This window comes from Ahaetulla prasina, chromosome 1, assembly GCF_028640845.1.
Source record: "Ahaetulla prasina isolate Xishuangbanna chromosome 1, ASM2864084v1, whole genome shotgun sequence".
Taxonomy (NCBI): domain Eukaryota; kingdom Metazoa; phylum Chordata; class Lepidosauria; order Squamata; family Colubridae; genus Ahaetulla; species Ahaetulla prasina.
Window position 1 is genome coordinate 166,614,975 of NC_080539.1, and position 19,786 is coordinate 166,634,760.

Sequence of the window (19,786 nt, forward strand, 5' to 3'; positions counted from 1 at the left end):
GGAGAGAAATACTATTTTCAAAATATTTATTTATTTTAACATAATTACAAAATATACCAGAAGCCAACAGAATCTCATAGATTTATTTTCAGAATAATTGTATATGATATTATCTTGTAAAATTTTGTCATTTTCCTACAATAGTATTTTAAGGTACAAACATACACAGTATATACATACTGTATGTAGACTTATAGGACAATTTTAAAATGTTGAATATGTTAATGTGATATTGACTTATATGCCAAAGCTTTGAAATCTGATTGTCTTTGAAATCTGATTGTTTTGGGAATGTGTTGCTTACCTTTCCTAGAAAAGACAATATTTTCCAGTAATCAAAGGATGAAGCAATAGGACAAATATTTTATGAACTTTTACAATAATGTTGATATTTGATTACTGTACTATACAGTATTACATGATATTTTATTTTATTTTAAGTGACCATGAGTTTAAGGTAGATTATTTTATTTTTATTTTTTTATTTTCATTCTTATTTTTTGGATTGTTGTATATATTGTATATATATGTATTATATTGTACTATATTGCATTGTATTGTATTGCATTGTATTATTGTATAATGTATTATTGTATAATATATTATTGTATATATTGATACGTTTTAAAATAAATAAAAACTTTAAGGGTACTTTTAAAAGTTCAAGATTTGTATTTCATAATTAACTTTTAGTTCCCCTTAAAATTAAGAACTCCAACATTAATCACTCCATCCAATGTATCTGCTGATCTCATTAAGGGATTTTTGAGTGAATTAAAGGTTTGGCATTCCTATTCTCCTTCTCGTTCCATCAGAAGTAAGGTCAGTGTAGTTTGTAAATTGTAGAAACTCAGTTAAGAAATTTAAAAAGATTTATAATTATATATAAAATCCTAATGTGGCTTTGGGGAATCATTGAAATCTGAAACACATCAGCCAATGTTTGCAAGCAACTTGCTGGATCACTTCAGTAGTTGGCCATACTTAATGGCAACTCTCAGTCAAGGACTTTTATATTTTAACTTTCTGCTGCTTTTTTGAGATGATTTTTCACAGAAAAGTCTTCACAAATGAACGATTAGATTGCCTTCAGGTCTCTTTCTAACCAGTTGGACCAACAACTTCAAACCAGAAAATAGCTTAAGAACTAAGAATAATTTAAGAAGACATTAAGAATATCTTTGCTGAATCTAGGGTGAAATATAACAGGATGCCACAGATCAAGAAAAAAAAACTGAATTTTTAAACCTCTCCTTAATAGCTCTTTCAAATAAATGTATTTTTACAATTCCTTTATTTCCCATCCTATTGAACTACTGCTTATAATCTTATACATTGTCCAACACTATTGGAACTTCTTTTCACCAAAGGTGAAGCTGATATGTGAGTAAGAGATACAGAACCATGAAGAAAATGTTGCCCACGGTTTGGTTGAAGTAGCTAAATTTTTACTCTCTAGAAGTCTACCAATATAATCGGTAAAATCTGTAGCATTCTAAAGACAGCTCAAACTGAAGATAATATAAAACAGCTTAGCAAAAAGCTTAAATATTTACATTTTTGTTCCACTGGATGTCAGGTTGATATTTTCTAGCGTTTTAAACATTATCTACCTGGCAGGATAACCAAATTGGAATTTAACCACAATAGAAAGCTCAGTGTTTATATATATATTAATAGCTTCCATTTATGAAATATGTGACTGAAATGCAGCTCACTCCAAAACATATGACCTTCTTCCACATACTTCTGACAGCCACTGACAGAGTATTTGCACATGGATAAATGACAGCTGAGGAGAGTCTGTCAGACCCAACTATCATATTCCCTTTATAATGAATTTGTTATAGTTATTATAAACTGCTACAATGTTTCTCTTATGCATATGGGCGGGGGGAAACCTGACAAGTTCAGTTTCTGATTTGGATATTCTAGTTTCACTAGTATAGAAAATTACATCGACTTTTCTGATGTTCTAGTCTGTCTGTCCGTCCGTCCGTCCATCCATCCATCATCTATCATCCATTTTGTGGCTTCAAGTCAGTGTTGACTTCTGGTGACTGCCTGGACTACTTCCTTCAGTTTGCTGGACAAGACTTTTTTTTAAAAAAAGTGCTTTGCCATTCCTTATTTCCTAGGGCTGAGAAAGAAAGTGGCCCAAGGTCACTTAAGGTGGGGCTACAAACTCATGGTTTTCCGCTTTCTAGCCTGATGCCTCAGCCACTAATCAAACTGGGTCTCATATCAAATTTACTCTCTGTGTACTGGAAATAGTACTGCAGAAAATTACATGCAAAATTGTTTGGCGGATAAACAGCATCCAGAAAAGAAAATTCTTATGGAAATTAATTGGTGTCTGTGGTATCAATATGGAATGTACCTGCAAAAGCACTGACTAATATGCACCTCACTGAAAGCAGTGGTAGAGAGAGGCTGCTTCCTTATTTAAGGACGCACGTAAACCTGCAGCTCATTGAAACAAATGCAGCAGGCAAAGTGCCTGCATTGCAGTGCACATTTGATGTATATTTCCATATCCATTCAATATCTACTGGCGGACTGTTAAAAAAAAAGGCTATCTATTGTGTATTCTGTTGAAATAAGTGAAAGTCTTTTATAAACTCACAACTCAATGTACAAAATTATTCTGTATCTATTAATTGACCTCTCTAGGAATTCTTACGATCTCCATGCTTACACAGACTGGAAACTCATCCCTGTCAATCCTTTGAAGTTAGGCCAGGTCAGGAAACTGACTCCACAATAAATACTGGAACTCTACTAATATAAACTACAATAACAATTTCTTGAAAACTTGACAGCATTTTCTCTCCCCCTTAAACCAAAGAAAATCAAGGTAGCGGAATCTTGAGTTTCTTTCTAACATTTTTCTTCCCTTCATGGGCTTAGTTCATATTTTGCAACTACCATCACATTCCTTTTCCAAAATCATTTCTGCAGTTCTTTAGTCTAGCCTATACAGATAGTCCTTGACTTACAACAGCTCATTTAATGACCGTTCAAAGTTACAATGGCACTGAAAAAAATGACTTATGACCATTTTTCACACTTACAATCATTGCAACATACCCATAGTCACATGATCAAACTTTGGATGCTTGGCAATTGACTAATATTTGCTGTGTCATGGGGTCATGTGATCATCTCTTGTGACCTTCTGACAACAAGTTCAACGGGGAAACCAGATTCACTTAACAATCAGGTCACTAACTTTACAACTGCAGTGATTCATTTAATAACTGTGGCAAAAAAAAATCATAAAATGGGACAAATCTCACTTAACAAATATCTCACTTAGCAACAGACCTTTTGGCCTCAATTGTGGAGGTAAGTCGAGAACTACCTGTACTTTAATTTTTAACATCAGGAAACAAACATATGGAAATCCCCCAAACTTTTATAAAAGATTGCTGAAGTAATGTGCTCTCCTATGCTTTCTGGCACACCGAAATCCATTTATCTGTCTGTCTGCCCGTCCGTCCGTCCGTCCGTCCGTCCGTCCCTCCATCCATCCATCCATCCATCCATCCATCCATCCATCCATCTATCTATCTATCTATCTATCTATCTACCTACCTACCTACCTATCTGTCATAACAATACAGGGAACTAATCAGAGGTGGATTTCAGCAGGTTCTGACCAGTTCTGGAGAACCGGTAGCAGAAATTTTGAGTAGTTAGGAGAATCAGTAGTAAAAATTCTGACTGACCCCATGCCCATCTATTCTCTGCCTCCTGAGTCCCAGCTGATCAGGAGGAAATGGGGATTTTACAGTATCCTTCCCCTGCCATGCCCAAGCCACACCCACCAAGCCATGCCCACCAAGCCACGCCCACAGAACCAGTAGTAAAAAAAATGAAACCCACCACTGGAACTAATGGATGCCCTGCTCATTGGGAGCAGCCATCTTGATAGCATTTACACCACTTGTCACTACCTGTCTTCTTTTGCCTTTTGAACAGTTTTTTAAAAATGTCCTGAACCCTCTTTCTACCTCCATTCCAATGCTACTTACTACCTGGTGGAGGGGGAGAACACCACTGTTCTCATCTGTACCTACAGCAGTTTAAGAGGATTAAGGTCATACTAATCCAAATCAATGCAACACATATCAAGTGGGTTAAGTTCAGTACATCTACAAATCACCCAGGGTACTCTGGGGAAATTATGGTGTCCTCCTCATCCCAAAATAAACAAGATTCTGGGACCACTAGCCATCTCCATCCAGAGTTACATTTCTAGCCTGTCATCTACAAGACGGTCACAATATTGCTGTTTTGAACTGAAAGCTGATGAACCCCCCAAAGCAATTGCATTATATTATTATAGTGTATGCTGACAGTTCGCTATTGTCAATAGAGATATTGAAGGTTTTCTCCAGCTAGGTGACTTTGGGCCTGTCACTCTCTCTCAGCCTAACCCCACTTTCAGGGTTGTTGTTTTGGGGGAAATAGGAGGAGGAAGAAATATTAGATATGTTTGCCGCCTTGAGTTATTTATAAAATGAATAAAGGCAGGATACAAATAAATACTTTTTTATCGTTTTGCTGAAATGATAAAAGATAAAAATTTTAAAAATCAAAATCCCAATGCCCCGTTTTGAGGAAGAAGAAAAAAGCACTTACTAGCAAGGAGGAAAGACCTAAGCAACGAGAAAACCAATTTTAAAAAAAATATTTGAGGTGTGTGTGAAGGTATCATAAGAAAGTAGGCCTCAGAATGGGGATTAGCAACCTGCAGGACTATGGACAGCTCCAAGGCAGAGGACTTGCTCCAACCACTGTGAGAGCCAAATGGTAAATCAATTATTACCAAGCCAGGCCTCTCTTGGGGAAAACTCTGCCTTGAAATCTACTTTTCTGTTTGCTTGGAAGACAAGCTGGAACCTCAATAAAAAAGGACACAGTGCTTGCTAACAAGATGGTTCCACTTCTAATGAAGCTGCTGATCTTGGATCTATTCTATACCTGTCCTACTCCTTTTGGATTTGGCCATTAAGAAATGAGAAGACTTGGCATAATCTAATATGACATGTTCAAAGTGTAATTATGGGTCCCCTGCAAACTTTTCTTAAACTTTAGAATTCAGAATAGAGCTGGAAGGGATCTTGAAGGTCTTCTAGTCCAACCCTCTTGCTCAAGCAGGAGACTCTATATAGCAGTTCAGACAAGTAGACAGACTCAACTCACTTGACAGTGCAATGAAGGAAGTGGTGTGAGGCAGAGGGGCACGGAGCGTGCTGATCCATAGAGTGGCTGAGGGTTGGGCACAACCGAATGGCTGACAATGAGGACAACACAATGATGAATCTTTTATCTACTTCCACTTTTATGACTTGTCATATAACTACTATAGGATTACAGGTAATGTAAGCTATTAAAAGAACAGTCCTATTGTCCTACTCTGTGTGGATAGCCACAGTAATTTCATGTACAAAACATGAACATTTTCCTCTTCTGTTCATGTAATATGGTAGATTGTAAGAAAACTGGATTAAATGATCCTATTCCAATGCAGCTTCCACTCAGCTAATTTATGATCATCAAGAAAATTACCAAAGAGCTAGGTACCCACCAAATCTAGGAATAAATGTCCAGAATTTGCTTAATAGTTATGGTGACTTGGGAACTCTGGAAGTGTTCTGTAGAGATCAGTCTGGAGGTGTCTGTAGAGATTCTCAGTCATCCAGGTCATGGTTGTCCTAAAGGTGTTTTTTTTTTTCAAAGGGCAACTGGACTTTCTTTGTCCAGTTGTCTTTTGAAAAAAATACAACTTTGGGACATTAATTTGGAGGCCATCCTTATTGAAGAAAACTGTTTTTCCCTAACCAGGAAATCTATAAGAGTGTGTGTGTGTGTGTGTGTGTGTGTGTGTGTGTGTGTGTGTGTGTGAATTCCTGCCCTTCCAAAAGGAAATTCCTGATCACCACATTGTAAAATGACTACATTTTAGATAAGGAAGCCACCAACATTCCATGAAAAAGCCTTGCTTATAGAGATCAAACCAAGACTCATATTGGTCCTTCCAGCCTTAGTTCATTCTGTTCTGATTGGCAGCATCTCTCTTAAATGTTAATAGAGAGGGGCCATTCCCCAATTCTAAGGTTTTGAAGAAACCAAGACCCAGGCTTGGGATTTTCAAGACTTAAACATTATGTTCCGTGAGCCAAACAACGCATTAAGATTAGGACTATCCAAAACCATCTGCTTGGATTACAGTTTACCACCATTTCCTTTGACAAATATGAAGACGGACGTAAAGCCAATGTAGATCTTAGACTTACTGGAAATGATCTCATTGATTTATGTGCAGTGACTGAGTGGTTATTTACAACGCAAATAATGATTAAGAGTTGTAATCCATCGTACTCTAAAAGCTCAAAGAAGCCACAACTCTAAAGATTAGTTGTCTAACATTGAGTGCCATATTTGAATTTTTTATTTGCAATACTGTTGTATTTGTTGTGTACACTAGTGTTTTTTTAATAAAGTTAATTAAATACCTAGAAATTGAACATTAAAATATGTACCTGGCAGAGGGATCCATCAGAACCTTTGTGTTACATAGATCTTGCTAAAACCTTTATCCTATACAAAACCAATGATAGCCACTCTTATATTATTAGTTTGCTGTACAGACATTAGATCCAGCAGAGGAAAAACTGATGAATATGCAAATAACTATATGATATAATCAGCAATGAATCGAATATTAGGCCTAATGCTGGATGTACTTCTAACAAGTAAAAAAGTAGATATATATTCCAGAAGTCAAATTCAGGGAATAATAGAGATGGTAAAAAAGAGAGATATTTGGATGCTAAAAAAAAACAGCTTGAGGCATTTTGCACAACTGCCTCTGAGCACTGAAAGAAAGATATACAGGCTCTATTATTATATATCATCATAATTATTGTTGCATATTTTATGTTACATATGTAATGATCAAAAGAGCAAATTTAAACATAACGAAGGACGAGACCCTGCTTTAGTATCAAAGGAAGGGAATAGCTAGTGAAGACAGGCTCACCTCCACTGAAACTGGAATAAACTACATGAAATATAGACTTGACCTTGACTAGCCTGCTCATGTTTAAAATTATTAGCCTTGTCTACACTCGTAGCATTTGCTAAATTGGCTGATTTGGCTACATTTTTTGTTAATGTAGACCAGCTGTGTATATGCACCAAACGCAAACATACAATAAACAGATTTAGAATCCTGCTCGTAATATCATGGCCATATTGAGTGGCAAACAATAATCAACAAGGGGAAAAAGTGTGTATGAAGAAAAGAGAAAGAGTGAGAGAGTGAGAACAAATGCCAGAAAGATTGCATTCCAAGATTTTTTTTTAAAAAAAAAACTCTACTAGAAACCTTGGCACAGGAAAACTGGAAGAGATGTAATTTAGCTTCAATGGAAAAAAGATGGAGAAACTATTCTTGTTAGGTCTAGGAGTGAATGCCACTTGCAAAGATACCGCACCTAACAAATCACAAGGTGGGGAACTCATCCTGTTTCTCAAAAACCTAGCCCTGGTCAGGTTTCCCTGCTCTTATTTGTAATGCCCTTTGTAGGCGATAATAGGAAACCAAGGGTTTAAAACTCAGACCAGGTTTTCAGCTGGGGGAAAACTCAAAGATGTTCATTGGGAAAGAGAAGAAAGCCAGATGGCACATGCTAGGAAAGACTTATGCTAAGTAGGTTAATAGGAAAGGAGGAGGGGGGAGGAATGGTGCACGGTTTCATTATTGGCAAATGAACTTAAAGGGATTCTTGCCCCCAGAGTGGACTTAAATATCTGTATCTTGATCTAGGCACAAATATGTATTGTGAGTTTTATTGGCTGTTGAATATATTAAAAATGCAGTTGCTCAAGTTATTGCCAGAAAAAGGGCTGAGGCTAAGATATTAATGATGAACATGACCTTCAGTATCACTAACTTTTTTTCCGTTTTGTATCCTCCTTCACCTACCCCAACCCACCTGCCTTAAGATGTTATTGATACTGGCAATGCAGCTGTACTGGAAAGATTGGCTTCTATAAAGTATTTTTATACAGGTTGATTTACAACCATTCTTTTTCATGACCATTCAAAGATATGACACTGAAAAAAGGGACTTAAAACCAGTCTTCATATTTACAGCAATGGCAGAATCCCCATAGACACGTGATCAAAATTTGGGCACTTGACAACTGGCCTCTATTTATGGTGAATGCAGTGATCACCATTTATTTATTTATTTATTTGTGACATTCCCAGCTGGCTTCTGGCAAGCAAACCAAATGGGGGAAGCCATATACACTTAATAACTGTGTGATTCATTTCACAAGTGTAGTAAAAAGGTAAAATTGAGCACAACTTACTTAGCCTTGCTTAGCAATGGAGATTCAGGTCCCAACTGTGGTCATAAGTTGAGGACTACCTGCACAGTTTCCCAATTTGTCATGCCAATCTACTTGTTGGAATTGTTAGGAATTGGGACAAGAAAAGGAAGGCCAGGATAAGATGTAAATGTGATATTTTACAATGAGGTTACAAGCACACACATGCAAACAAAGATTGATGATCAAACACCTTTTTTAAAAAAATAGAAGAAATCTATGAAAAAATAAAATACGTTCACTTGATTAAAATAAAGTTTGAATGAAAAATAATTTATTTCCATGTCAAAAACTATCAAAAGTCATGGAGGCCTAGGGGCCGGTTTAGCTCTGCCTGGTAAGGCCTGTTATTAAGAACACAAAGCCTGCAATTACTGCAGGTTCGAGCCCGGCCCAAGGTTGACTCAGCCTTCCATCCTTTATAAGGTAGGTAAAATGAGGACCCAGATTGTTGGGGGGGCAATAAGTTGACTTTGTAAATATATACAAATAGAATGAGACTATTGCCCTATACATTGTAAGCCGCCCTGAGTCTTCGGAGAAGGGCGGGGTATAAATGTAAACAAAAAAAACAAAAAAAAAAAAAACCAACGTCTTCCAACCAGTTGCACTGATGGGCTGGATAAAAATTCGCACCTCCTCCTGTCATCCTGACCAGTGAGTGAGGTTATATATTAACAGTACTTCATTTACATGGACAATCTAAAGCTGCTTGGAAAAACACCATCTGAAATAGAATCGCTGCTCCACACTGTCCAAATATACAGCCAAGATATTGCAATGGAGTTTGGACTGGACAAATGTGCCACCCTCACCATAAGCAGGGGGGGAATTGTGAAAACTGAAGGAATCCAGATGCCTTATAAAAGAACATCGAGAGTCTGAATGAAGACGATCACTACAAATACCTGGCCATCCATCAAGCTGACAACATCAATCACACTGATGTCAAAAAGAAAGTAAGAAGTGAACATCATTAAAATGAAAAAAAATCATAAATTTCAAAGTCAATGGAGAAAAGACAATTAATACTTGGGCAAATCCAGGCATTAGACACACAGCTGGAACAGTGGACTGGACTCGAGCAAAACTAAAAGCTCTGGATACACACACATACAGTCATGTGAAAAAGTCACTACACCCTCTTTGAGTGCTATAGTTTTATGTATCAGGACATAGTAAAAATTGTTTGGTCCTTAGCAGTTCTTAAAAATAGGTAAATACAACCTCAGATTAATAATACATGACATATTACATCATATCATCATTTATTTTACAAATAGAAAGCCAAAATGGAGAAGCCATGTGTGAAAAATAAATATACCCTTACTGTTTCCAAAGGTATGAAGCAGCCAGGTGCTGCTAGTCAAGTGGCCTTGATCAATTGACCATGAGCAAGTGTGAGTACTTCTATAAAAGCTGAAGCTTTAGAAGTTTGCTGGTCTCCAACATTGAGGTGTGTGTTAACACAATACCAAAGATTAGCAAGGATCTTAGAACCTGTGGCCCGTGTGCTGGATGCATCACGTGCTGGCCATGCTCATCCCTGGTTTAGTGAAGGGGAAAAAGTTGCGATATGTCACATGATGACAATGTGACACTGTGAGTTTGACACCCCTGTCTTAGAAGAAGCAATTTCACACATGGTTTCTCCATTTCGGCTTTCTTTTTGTAAAATGATAACATGATGTAATATGTCATGTGTTCATATGAGGTTGTATTCACCTATTTTTAAGAACTGCTAAGGACCAGATGATTTTCACTACGTCCTGATACATAAAACCATAGAACTCAAAGAGGCTATACTGTACTTAGTTTTTCACATGACTGTGTGTACGTACGTACGTACATACATATATACATACATACATATATGTAGGTCTTGGCATATTCGGATCTTTTCCCGTGTAAGGTTTACATGGAAACCTTACACAGAAAAAGACCCAAATATGCCAAGACCTACATACTATAGCCGTGAAAACCTACGAAAACATGTGTGTGTGTGTGTGTGTGTGTGTGTGTGTGTGTATGTATATGTATATGTATATGTATATGTATATGTATATGTATATGTATATGTATATGTATATGTATATGTATATGTATACAAAGAGACAGAGAGAAGATTACTATATGTAGTAGACCTGGAGACAGAAAAATAGAACAGACAAAAACTGGAGAAAAATTACAAAATACAAAGATCTGCAAATTAACTAGAATAACTCTGGCAAAAGAAAGCAGAAGTAATATCAATATTAACAGGCACCTTGGGTGCAATCCCAAAACATCTGGAATACCACTTGAACACCATCAGCATTGACAAAATCAGCGTCAGTCATTTGCAAAAGGCAGTTTCCTTGGAACAGCTTGCCTTCTGTGATGATACCTTTAATACCATCAAAGAACAACATCCGCCTATCCTTGATCCTTAAGAAGGACTCAGGAGGTGGATACCAATGCCAAATCCAGTCTAAACATCTGGCTGACTGTGCCAATCATAATATATTCAATATATTTACTGCCTGACTTCCAATGACTTTAGGTAATTATTGCAGCCCAGCTGTTTGCCTAGGTTGGATATTTCTTTTCTGATTTTACATATGAAAATAAAAGAATAAGAGATGGTAAGATAATAGCATCAGTTGGGACCGAGGAGATCTGATACAGCCCAGTGATTTATAAAACTGCAACTCTAGAAGTTCCTGATCCAAAAGTTTCCCCTCTCATGTAATCTTGTTGCATGTCATTAGGCAAGTCTCACTTAGTGGTATTCTTCCCCGTTCCATCTGAAATACTGGAATAACTAGCAATACAGATCCATTTTTAAGGACTGTTGGAAGAATTATAATGCATGTGGTATTTTGTAAATCAAACACATGATATGAAGTATGAATCTTTATTAATAATAATATAGTTTGGATAACAGGATAGAAATATTTTTTCAGATAATTATTATTATCTTTATTAATTTATACTCTTCCATTTGTGCAAAAAAACTGGGCAGTATACAGATTTATTTCTTTTCCTCTCTATTCCTACAGCATCCTCGCGAAGTAGGAGCCAGTAAATAGTGGAAGATTTCCACTTGGCAAAATGTCAATCTGAAGCTGGATCTCTAATCCGAGAGTAATCACTATACTGTACTATCACTGTTGCTAATGCTGGTCTCCTGATCTAGTAATGCCTCTTTTATCAGATTAAAGAATTTGCTGTTGTGAATAAAAGTGTTCCTTGCCAGTTTTTAGTAAAAACAAAATGCTACTTTTCCTAGTTAATAGGGTAACAGTGTTATATCTATTCAGGGCTTAAACAAACCAGAGACTTTATTCTCTGACTGTTTCTATTATTACCTAGAAATAAAAATTGTAACACAATTTTTGTGTTGGTCTTGCCTCTTCATGGTAGCTCACCATCAGTTCAAAGGACATCAGGAGAGAGTGTAGGGGGTTCCCATACAGGTAGTCCTCAACTTATGACCACAATTGAACCCAAAATTTATGTTGTGAGATATTTGTTAAGTGAGTTTTGCCCAATTTTAAGACATTTCTTGCCACAGTGGTTAAGGTAATCATTGCAGTTGTTAAGTTAGTAACTCAGTTGTTAAGTGAATCTGGCTTCCCCATTGACCTTGCTTGTCCAAAGTTTGCAAAAGGTGATCGCATGACCTTAGGACACGACACCTGTCATAAATATGAACCGGTTGCCAAACACCTGAATTTTAATCATGCGACCATGGGGATGCTGCAATGGTTGTGAGTGTGAAAAAACGGTCATATGTCACTTTTTCTAGTGCCATGGTAACATTGAGCAATCACTACATGAACCGTTGCAAGTTGAAACACAAAGAAGTTTGCTTAAAACTAAACAATGTATCTTTCTGCACCTGGTTTTTATCTGAAAATGTGGCTTCCAGCTGTACAACTCTATTTACTCTAAACTAAATTCACACTGTCTCCCACCACTAAACATTTAGATTCCTTCCCCCACCCCTGAAAAAAAATCTGATGCCAGTGTAATAATTAATTTTGGAAGGGAGGCAGGTGAAAATCCTTTTTAAATATCTGGAGTCTGGATTTGCCTGTTGCCTACCTTGTCAAACTCCAAACGTGACAAAAATGTGACTCAAACAAACCAACAAGAGTAAGACATGGGTCAGAACTAACTCCCCCCCCCCCGCCCGGCTGCCCTCAAAAGTAATGGATTCATTTTAATCTGAAGCTAGCAGCTAAGAGGCATAGGCAAATATTACATAATTCATTGCATGCTTCCACTGTTTGTATATGAAGATCAAAGGTAATGAAATATTCTTGTAATATAAGAAGCATAAACCCATCCCCAATAAGGTCTAAAGACTGCAATATCATTTCATTTTAAACTGTTCTTACTTTAAGAGTGATACCCCATTGTCTAACATCTTAACATGTTTCTGCAGTTTTCTGTTTCTGCCTGTTTAAACCACCAAGGTAGGAGAAATTTCTACCACGTAATGCAAACTCCCAATTGTTTTGGAGAGAGAACGAGAGAAGCACATCTTTTAACAATTTACGCATCTGTAAAATGGAAACCTGCATGTACGCAGAGAAATCAGTAATAAAACCCCAGTGGTTAGCCACAGTACTTAATTTTATGAGTTAGGATTTTTTTTTCTTCTTTTTTCTGTTTTTAAGTAAAAGCATGAATGCTTGAAGAATTCCACATTCCTCAAATCCTGCTTTTCATTTGGGGCTGACAGGCAAAGTTCAGAACACATCATTATGGGAGTTCATAGTCACTGCTAAAGGTAACACTCATATTACAAATAAATTAATAGAAAACACTTACCTTCCCTACTAGCTTGCCTTTCCTGTTCATGCAAAGGTAAAAGTCTGTCTCTCTCCCTTTGATCCGGACTTGACTGCCAAATGTGTCTGTTTCCACTAGAAGCTGGGCTTGTAAAGGAAGAGGAAGAAGAAGGAAAAAAGAAAAAAAGGGGGAAAATTACAAGCATTTACCAGACTGGTCATAGAGTGAATGAAGAAGATGACTTCTTATATGTTTTCCAATTCAGAGACAGAGTATTATTGCTATATGACTGGAGGCATGCTGTAAAAAATGAGCACATTATATATCATCAGGAAAAATCACATTGGGGTACATAATTGGGTTGTTATTGTTGTTGTTGTTTTTGTTTGGACAAAAAGACAGGCTGACAACTCTAATCAAAAGAACACCATAGAAATGAGAATAGCATTAGTTTCACACACAAAAAATCCAACCCCACTTTCTTTCAAATTTCAGGGGGCATCCAGATGTTACTGATTCCATCACAAAGCCAGTCTCCCTTCCTACCTCCCCCCATTCAATCCAATCCAGGTAAATCAAGAAAAAAGGGAGGAACGGTGCAGGGAGGTGAGTTACTACAACTACTTTTCTACTGCTACTTTGTGTGGGAGCAAATAATGCATTACATTAGTAAGAAAGATGGCCCTGCCACCTGTTTCAAATGGTATCGTGAGATGGGACAATAACTGCTGGCAAGAACTGGCATCTCAAATGGTGCAGCAAATCTTTGGAAAGGAAGTCAAATAACTCTCCTCCTTGTCAACTGTCTCAGAATGGCAATATCATCAAATAAAGCCAAGCTGAGATTCCTCAAAAGATATTGTCCAAGAAAAGTTCCTGAGATTATCTTCTTACTTCCCAGCTGCACTAGAAAAAAAAGATGTCTGCTTGACTGAATGTTCTCTGAAAATTCTCCATATTAGGTTTTTCCCTGGCCACACATTATCCTAATACAGCAAAGATGGAACATACATTCCTTGAGTGTCCTCCTCAGTGGTGGATTCTAACAGTTTTACCACTGGTTCGCATCATGCACTCGCTTTGCGCGCGATCGCCATGTGCATGCTCGCTTTGATCGTGCGCACGCCAAAGTTGCGTTTTGCACAAGGGCATTGAGTAAAAAAACAGCTGAGGCATGTCAATCCGCTCTGCCGCGGCTTACAGCTGAGCTAAAAACAAAGGAATACAGGTAGGTATAGCGCGGGGGCAGGTAGGAGGGCCCAACTGACATTAGGACGAACCAGTTTGCTCTCATATCAGGATTTCCATTACCGGCTCTCCCGAACTGGGGAGAACCGGTAGCAACCCACCACTGGTCCTTCTTACCCATTTTTATTATTTCTTTCAAAACAAATGAGTCCATGTTTTATCATGCACTGAAATTCATGCATTAAAACAACAGGGGGCAGCTCATCATTGTGGCCTCAAAAGTAAAAGGAATATGATACCAATTGCACCTCATAATAGTAGAGATTATGCCCAAACAGAATGTGGCATGTGACACCTACAGCAAAATCATATATTGTGCAATGTTCCAGCCACCCAAACTTGTCTTCTTTCAGTTTATTCCATACATTTCTCTTCTTTGCACCTCTTCCCACCAAAATACGAGGCAGCATTTGAAGCCACTGAACAAGTTTCAGGCCTTTTAAGGTTGGTAAAGAGCTTCCTCTACTTTTCCTTAAGAGTTCCCACACACACACACTTTTTACAAATCTTGGCTTGTCTCTGAGCTTGTTTCTAACTCCATCTTGTTTATGCAGAACACAATTTTAGCAATGGGAAGATCCATCTTTGGAAAACGAGTCTGCTAACCGCATGAAGATTTTTCTGGAGGTTTTAGAATAATCTTCCTGTAGTTTCAAAAGAGCATTGGTGGTGGTGGAAACAAATAAGGGCAAGTAATAAAAAATTGACAGGTATGTTCTTAATTTAAGTCTGTTAATTTAAAGAAGCCTTGTGCTGCAGATTTAGAATAAATAAGTTAACCTCATCTGACCAGACCAAACTCAAACCCTAAATGAAAGTTGATCAAAGGTGAAACACAAGGCAACTTATTCACATCATGGTTCTAAGCTCAAAGCAGGCCACCTTGACTGCAGAGAAGTGCAGTGAGCCAAGTTCCAGTAACCAGGCTCAGCAGTTTCACAGTGAGCCATGAACAGATGCTTTTGGAAAAGAGACAGCAGGTGTTCCTTGGTTTAAAAAAAAAATGCCTGCAAGGAAGATATTAGCAGAGATGGTAAGAAAGACCCATAAGGAACAGGGAAACAGCTTTGCCAAAGAGTTGTGAGAAAGAGGTCTTTCTGGGATCCAAGAGAGCTGCTGCCAGTCAAAACAGATAACACTGGGCAGGGAATGCCAATGGATTAACCCAGTGTGAGGAAAATTTGCCTGTTGGCCAGCATAACTTCACGTTAACTTTGCTGCTTCTGTCTGCCAGTGTTGCTGCAGTTATAGGTCAAATGCTCAGGGAATTCAAACCTTCAACTTTTTTTTTATTTTTACTTTTTTTTTTTTTTTTGCTGTGTATAATGTTGACTGTCAGATAAAAACAATTTTTGGCAAACTCTGTCCTGTAGATTCAATAACAAATCCTAATGACAAAAAGATTGCCTGCCTCCCATCCTCCATTCTCTGGAGCCAAATTGTCAATTTCAATCACGTTAAAGCAAATGGCTCGGCCTCTTTTAAAATGCATGTGTACCTCTCCACTCCAAAATACTCCAAGGAAAGCTGGGCAGTTTTAAAACTACAAGATACATCACCTCACTCTTAAACTAAAACAAGTATGAGTAATACCCAGGCTGATTTTAATTTGAAAAGTATCACCTTAAAAAGATGTCAGTTCCCTGCTGTGAAAATTAAAACCATCTGGATGGCGTGATTTCCAATAATTAATGTAGCTCTCCTTTGACACGGTGACTAATTAAAATACTATACCCCCTGTTTTTTTTTCCAAGTACCACATTTGAATTACAATTGCAATAAAGCGCCAATAAAATAATGGGAATAACTTTGGAAGAAACGAAAAATACACTTTTCTGCTTTTTTGACTTGGCAAGGAATAGTATAGGCAAAGCTTTATGTTAGCAAGAATTAAACAAGGCAAAAGTGAAGCAGGTAACATTTCTGGAAAAGCACAAGGAACAACTTCCAAATGTATCAAAACTAGAAGCAGTTGCCACCAAGAAACAGGTTTGAAATGTACACAATTCAGAAACAACATACTGGAATGGACAAGGACATATCTACTAGGAAAGAACTACACCTCAGTTTAATCAAGCACAAATGATTCCAGGCAAGTTTATGATTCTTGAAAGCCTTATTCTCAGAGATCTCCAGAAGTTGTCATTCTATTTTATTTTTAATGAGAGACAGGGGGACAGAATGAAATACCCATTTTAAACTTAAGACCAATTGATGATTTTATCCCCACAAAACAAAATGAAATTCAGGTGTTGTTGTTTTTTTTAATAAACTCACAACATTTTACAACAGGTCCGTTGGCATCCTACTCAAAGCCCCAATGGGACTCCTTGCCTTGAAAAAAGGTTACCCTTCTCTAATGCAAAGATCATAATGTGAATTTGAAATGAGACAAACCGAATTAGCCTATTTTAGAAGCTGTGAATCCAGTTCTGGGATAGATAATTAGGCAAGGGGCAGCGGTGGAATTCAATTTTTTTTACTACCAGTTCTGTGGGTGTGGCTTGGTGGGCATAGTGTGGCTTGGTGGGTGTGGCTTGGTGGACGTGGCAGGGGAAGGTTACTGCAAAATCCCCATTCCCTTGCCCACTCCAGGGGAAGGATACTCCAAAATCCCCATTCCCTCCCCACTCCTGGGGGAAGGATATTGCAAAATCTCCATTCCCACCCACTCCAGGGGGAGGATACTGCAAAATTTCCATTCCCTTCCCACTCCAGGGGAAGGATACTGCAAAATCCCCATTCCCTCCCCACTCCTGAGGGAAGGATCTTGCAAAATCTCCATTCCCATCGCACTCTGGGGCCAGCCAGAGATGGTATTTGCCGGTCCTCCGAATTATTCAAAATTTCCGTTACTGGTTCTTCAGAATCTGTCAGAACCTGCTGAATAGCACCCCCGGCAAGGGGGTGCACTAAAGAAGGCAGTCCAAATGTCATTTATCACTGCTGTTTATATACTAATCATGAATATTTTTTGTCCTCTTGGAGTGCCAGCACCAATTGGCGCATTGCAGCCAAATTTCTTAAATTTGTATCAATTTGCATAAACAAACAAATAAGCCTGTACAGGCTAGTACCCTCCTACAATTTTTCAACTTTTCAACTTTTTTAAAAAGTCTCTAAGGTAGAGTACAGGTAGTCCTCAACCTACAACCACAATTGAGCCCAAAATTTCTGTTGCTAAGCAAGACATTTGTTAAGTGAGTTTTGCCCCATTTTACAACCTTTCTTGCCACAATTGTTAAAAGTGAATGCTTGCAGTTGTTAAATTAGTAACACAGTTGTAAAGTGAAGTTGGCTTCCCCATTGACTTTGCTTGACAGAAGGTTGCAAAAGCGATTACATGACCTCTGGACACTGCAACCATCATAAATATGAGTCAATTGCCAAGCATCTGACTTTTGAACACGTGACCATGGGGAAGCTGTAACTGTCATAAGTGTAAAAATGGTCATAAGTCATTTTTTTCAGGGCTGTTGGTAACTTTGAATGGTCACAAAACGAACTGTTGTAAGTCAAGGACTACCTGTAATATTTTTTTAAGCAGCATCATATTTTCCATGAATTACCAAATGACGCACATTTGTGAGATGGATATATAAATTTGCTTGACTGAAGGACACATAGAAATAGATAAATTCTCACTACAAGAGTGATAATTTACTTACGGGACCGCCTGCTGTTACCTAATGCCTCCCATCGACCCGTACGCTCTCACAGAGAGGGCCTTCTCAGGGTGCCATCCGCCAAGCAATGCCGGCTGGCGGCCCCCAGGGGAAGAGCCTTCTCTGTTGGAGCACCTACCCTCTGGAACGAACTTCCCCCCCGGTTTGCGCCAAATATCTGACCTTCGGACCTTTCGCCGGGAATTAAAAACTTATTTATTTATCCAAGCGGGACTGGCCTGATTTTTAAATTTTTTAAATTTTAATCTTTTGTAATTTTATATGGGGTATTTTAGGTTGTGTCAATTGATGGTTTTAAATTCGGCCATTATTGAATATGTATTTTAAATTGATATTTTAACTTTGTATTCTTTATTGTTTTTATCTTTGGCTGTACACCGCCCTGAGTCCTTCGGGAGAAGGGCGGTATAAAAATTTAAATAAATAAATAATTACATATTATACTACAGAAACAAATATTACTATTTGTTAGATTATTAGATTAGAAAATCTATGGACCTGACTTCTTTGTAGAATGGGAGGGGTCATTTGCATGAAAGAAGGGGTGAAAAGGAAAGAGTAGCTAACCACTGCAGCACAACTTCCAATCCTAGCTAAACTTAATCTCCAGGATACCTGGGCCCACATTTGCAAAATAAACAGGCTGGAACTCAAAAGAGTAAAAGCCTCAAGAGGAAGGAATTTCAGAAGAAAAAATAGCAGGCAAGGGAAACATTATGCACATATATCCTTCCCCTAAATCAATCTCTTCTGAATCAAATGCAATGTATAGCCCGCCATGAGATTTGTCTCTTGAGGAAAAAACCAACAGCAAAGCACTCCTTCCATTAGCTAATTCAAAAGTAGTGCCAACAGACTTGTAAGCAAATTCAACCACCGAGAAACAAACAAATGTATAATTCTTTTTATCTACATGGCATAAGCAACCACAATTTCAGATGCAGGTCCAGATAAACAGTCCCTACATTTTTTGATTGTGAAAATATCCAAAAAGAGTTTATCGTAAACAAATAATATATCACCACATGTGTAATGTACATATGTACCGTATGTGCAAATGGTTGTGGCTGGATGGATTTAAGAGGTCCTTAGAAAGACAGAGATGAGAAGTCTAAAAAACACAAGTATATGGATAGGGCGGAAGGAAGGATGAGTTGCAAGGATAGAAAGATATGGAGAGGAATAGTGGGTGGTGTTAGTGTAAACAAGATTTAGCCATTTTTCCTTCCCTTGTCGCCTGCATTTACCCTTTTTTGCTCTTATTGTTTCTTACTCCTTTTAAAGTTTATATCTAAAAATTTGGGTGCAGCAATCTGAGAATCCCTGGCAAAATAAATAGTTTCCTAATGTTCTGACCTAGGCTTCCTTAGAAATTAAACAGCACAAACTTAGTCCCGCCAAACCTCTTTAATCAGGGGTGAGTTCCACTTACCTTTGCTACCGGTTCTCAATGGGAACACTCACATGTGACGCTTCTGTGCATGCACAGAAGCTTCTGCGCATGCGCAGAGCGTCCATGATGATGTCTGGGCAGGTGGGCGGATCCTCCCGCCACTATTACTACCAGTTCGCAAGATCTGGACCGAACTGGTAGCAACCCGCCACTGTCTTTAATTCATATGGCTGAATTTACTGTATGGCTAAATTCGTACAGCTGAATT

The 19,786-nt window shown here is 38.0% G+C and overlaps 1 protein-coding gene across 1 annotated transcript in view; it reads right to left on the reverse strand.

The window, feature by feature from the left end:
* Nucleotides 1–19,786, reverse strand: part of FGF18 (fibroblast growth factor 18) — a 142,975-nt gene that overhangs the window by 11,389 nt on the left and 111,800 nt on the right. Inside the window, 1 exon segment of the mRNA XM_058180841.1 lies at nucleotides 13,231–13,337. Coding sequence (XP_058036824.1) covers nucleotides 13,231–13,337 — 107 coding nt within the window.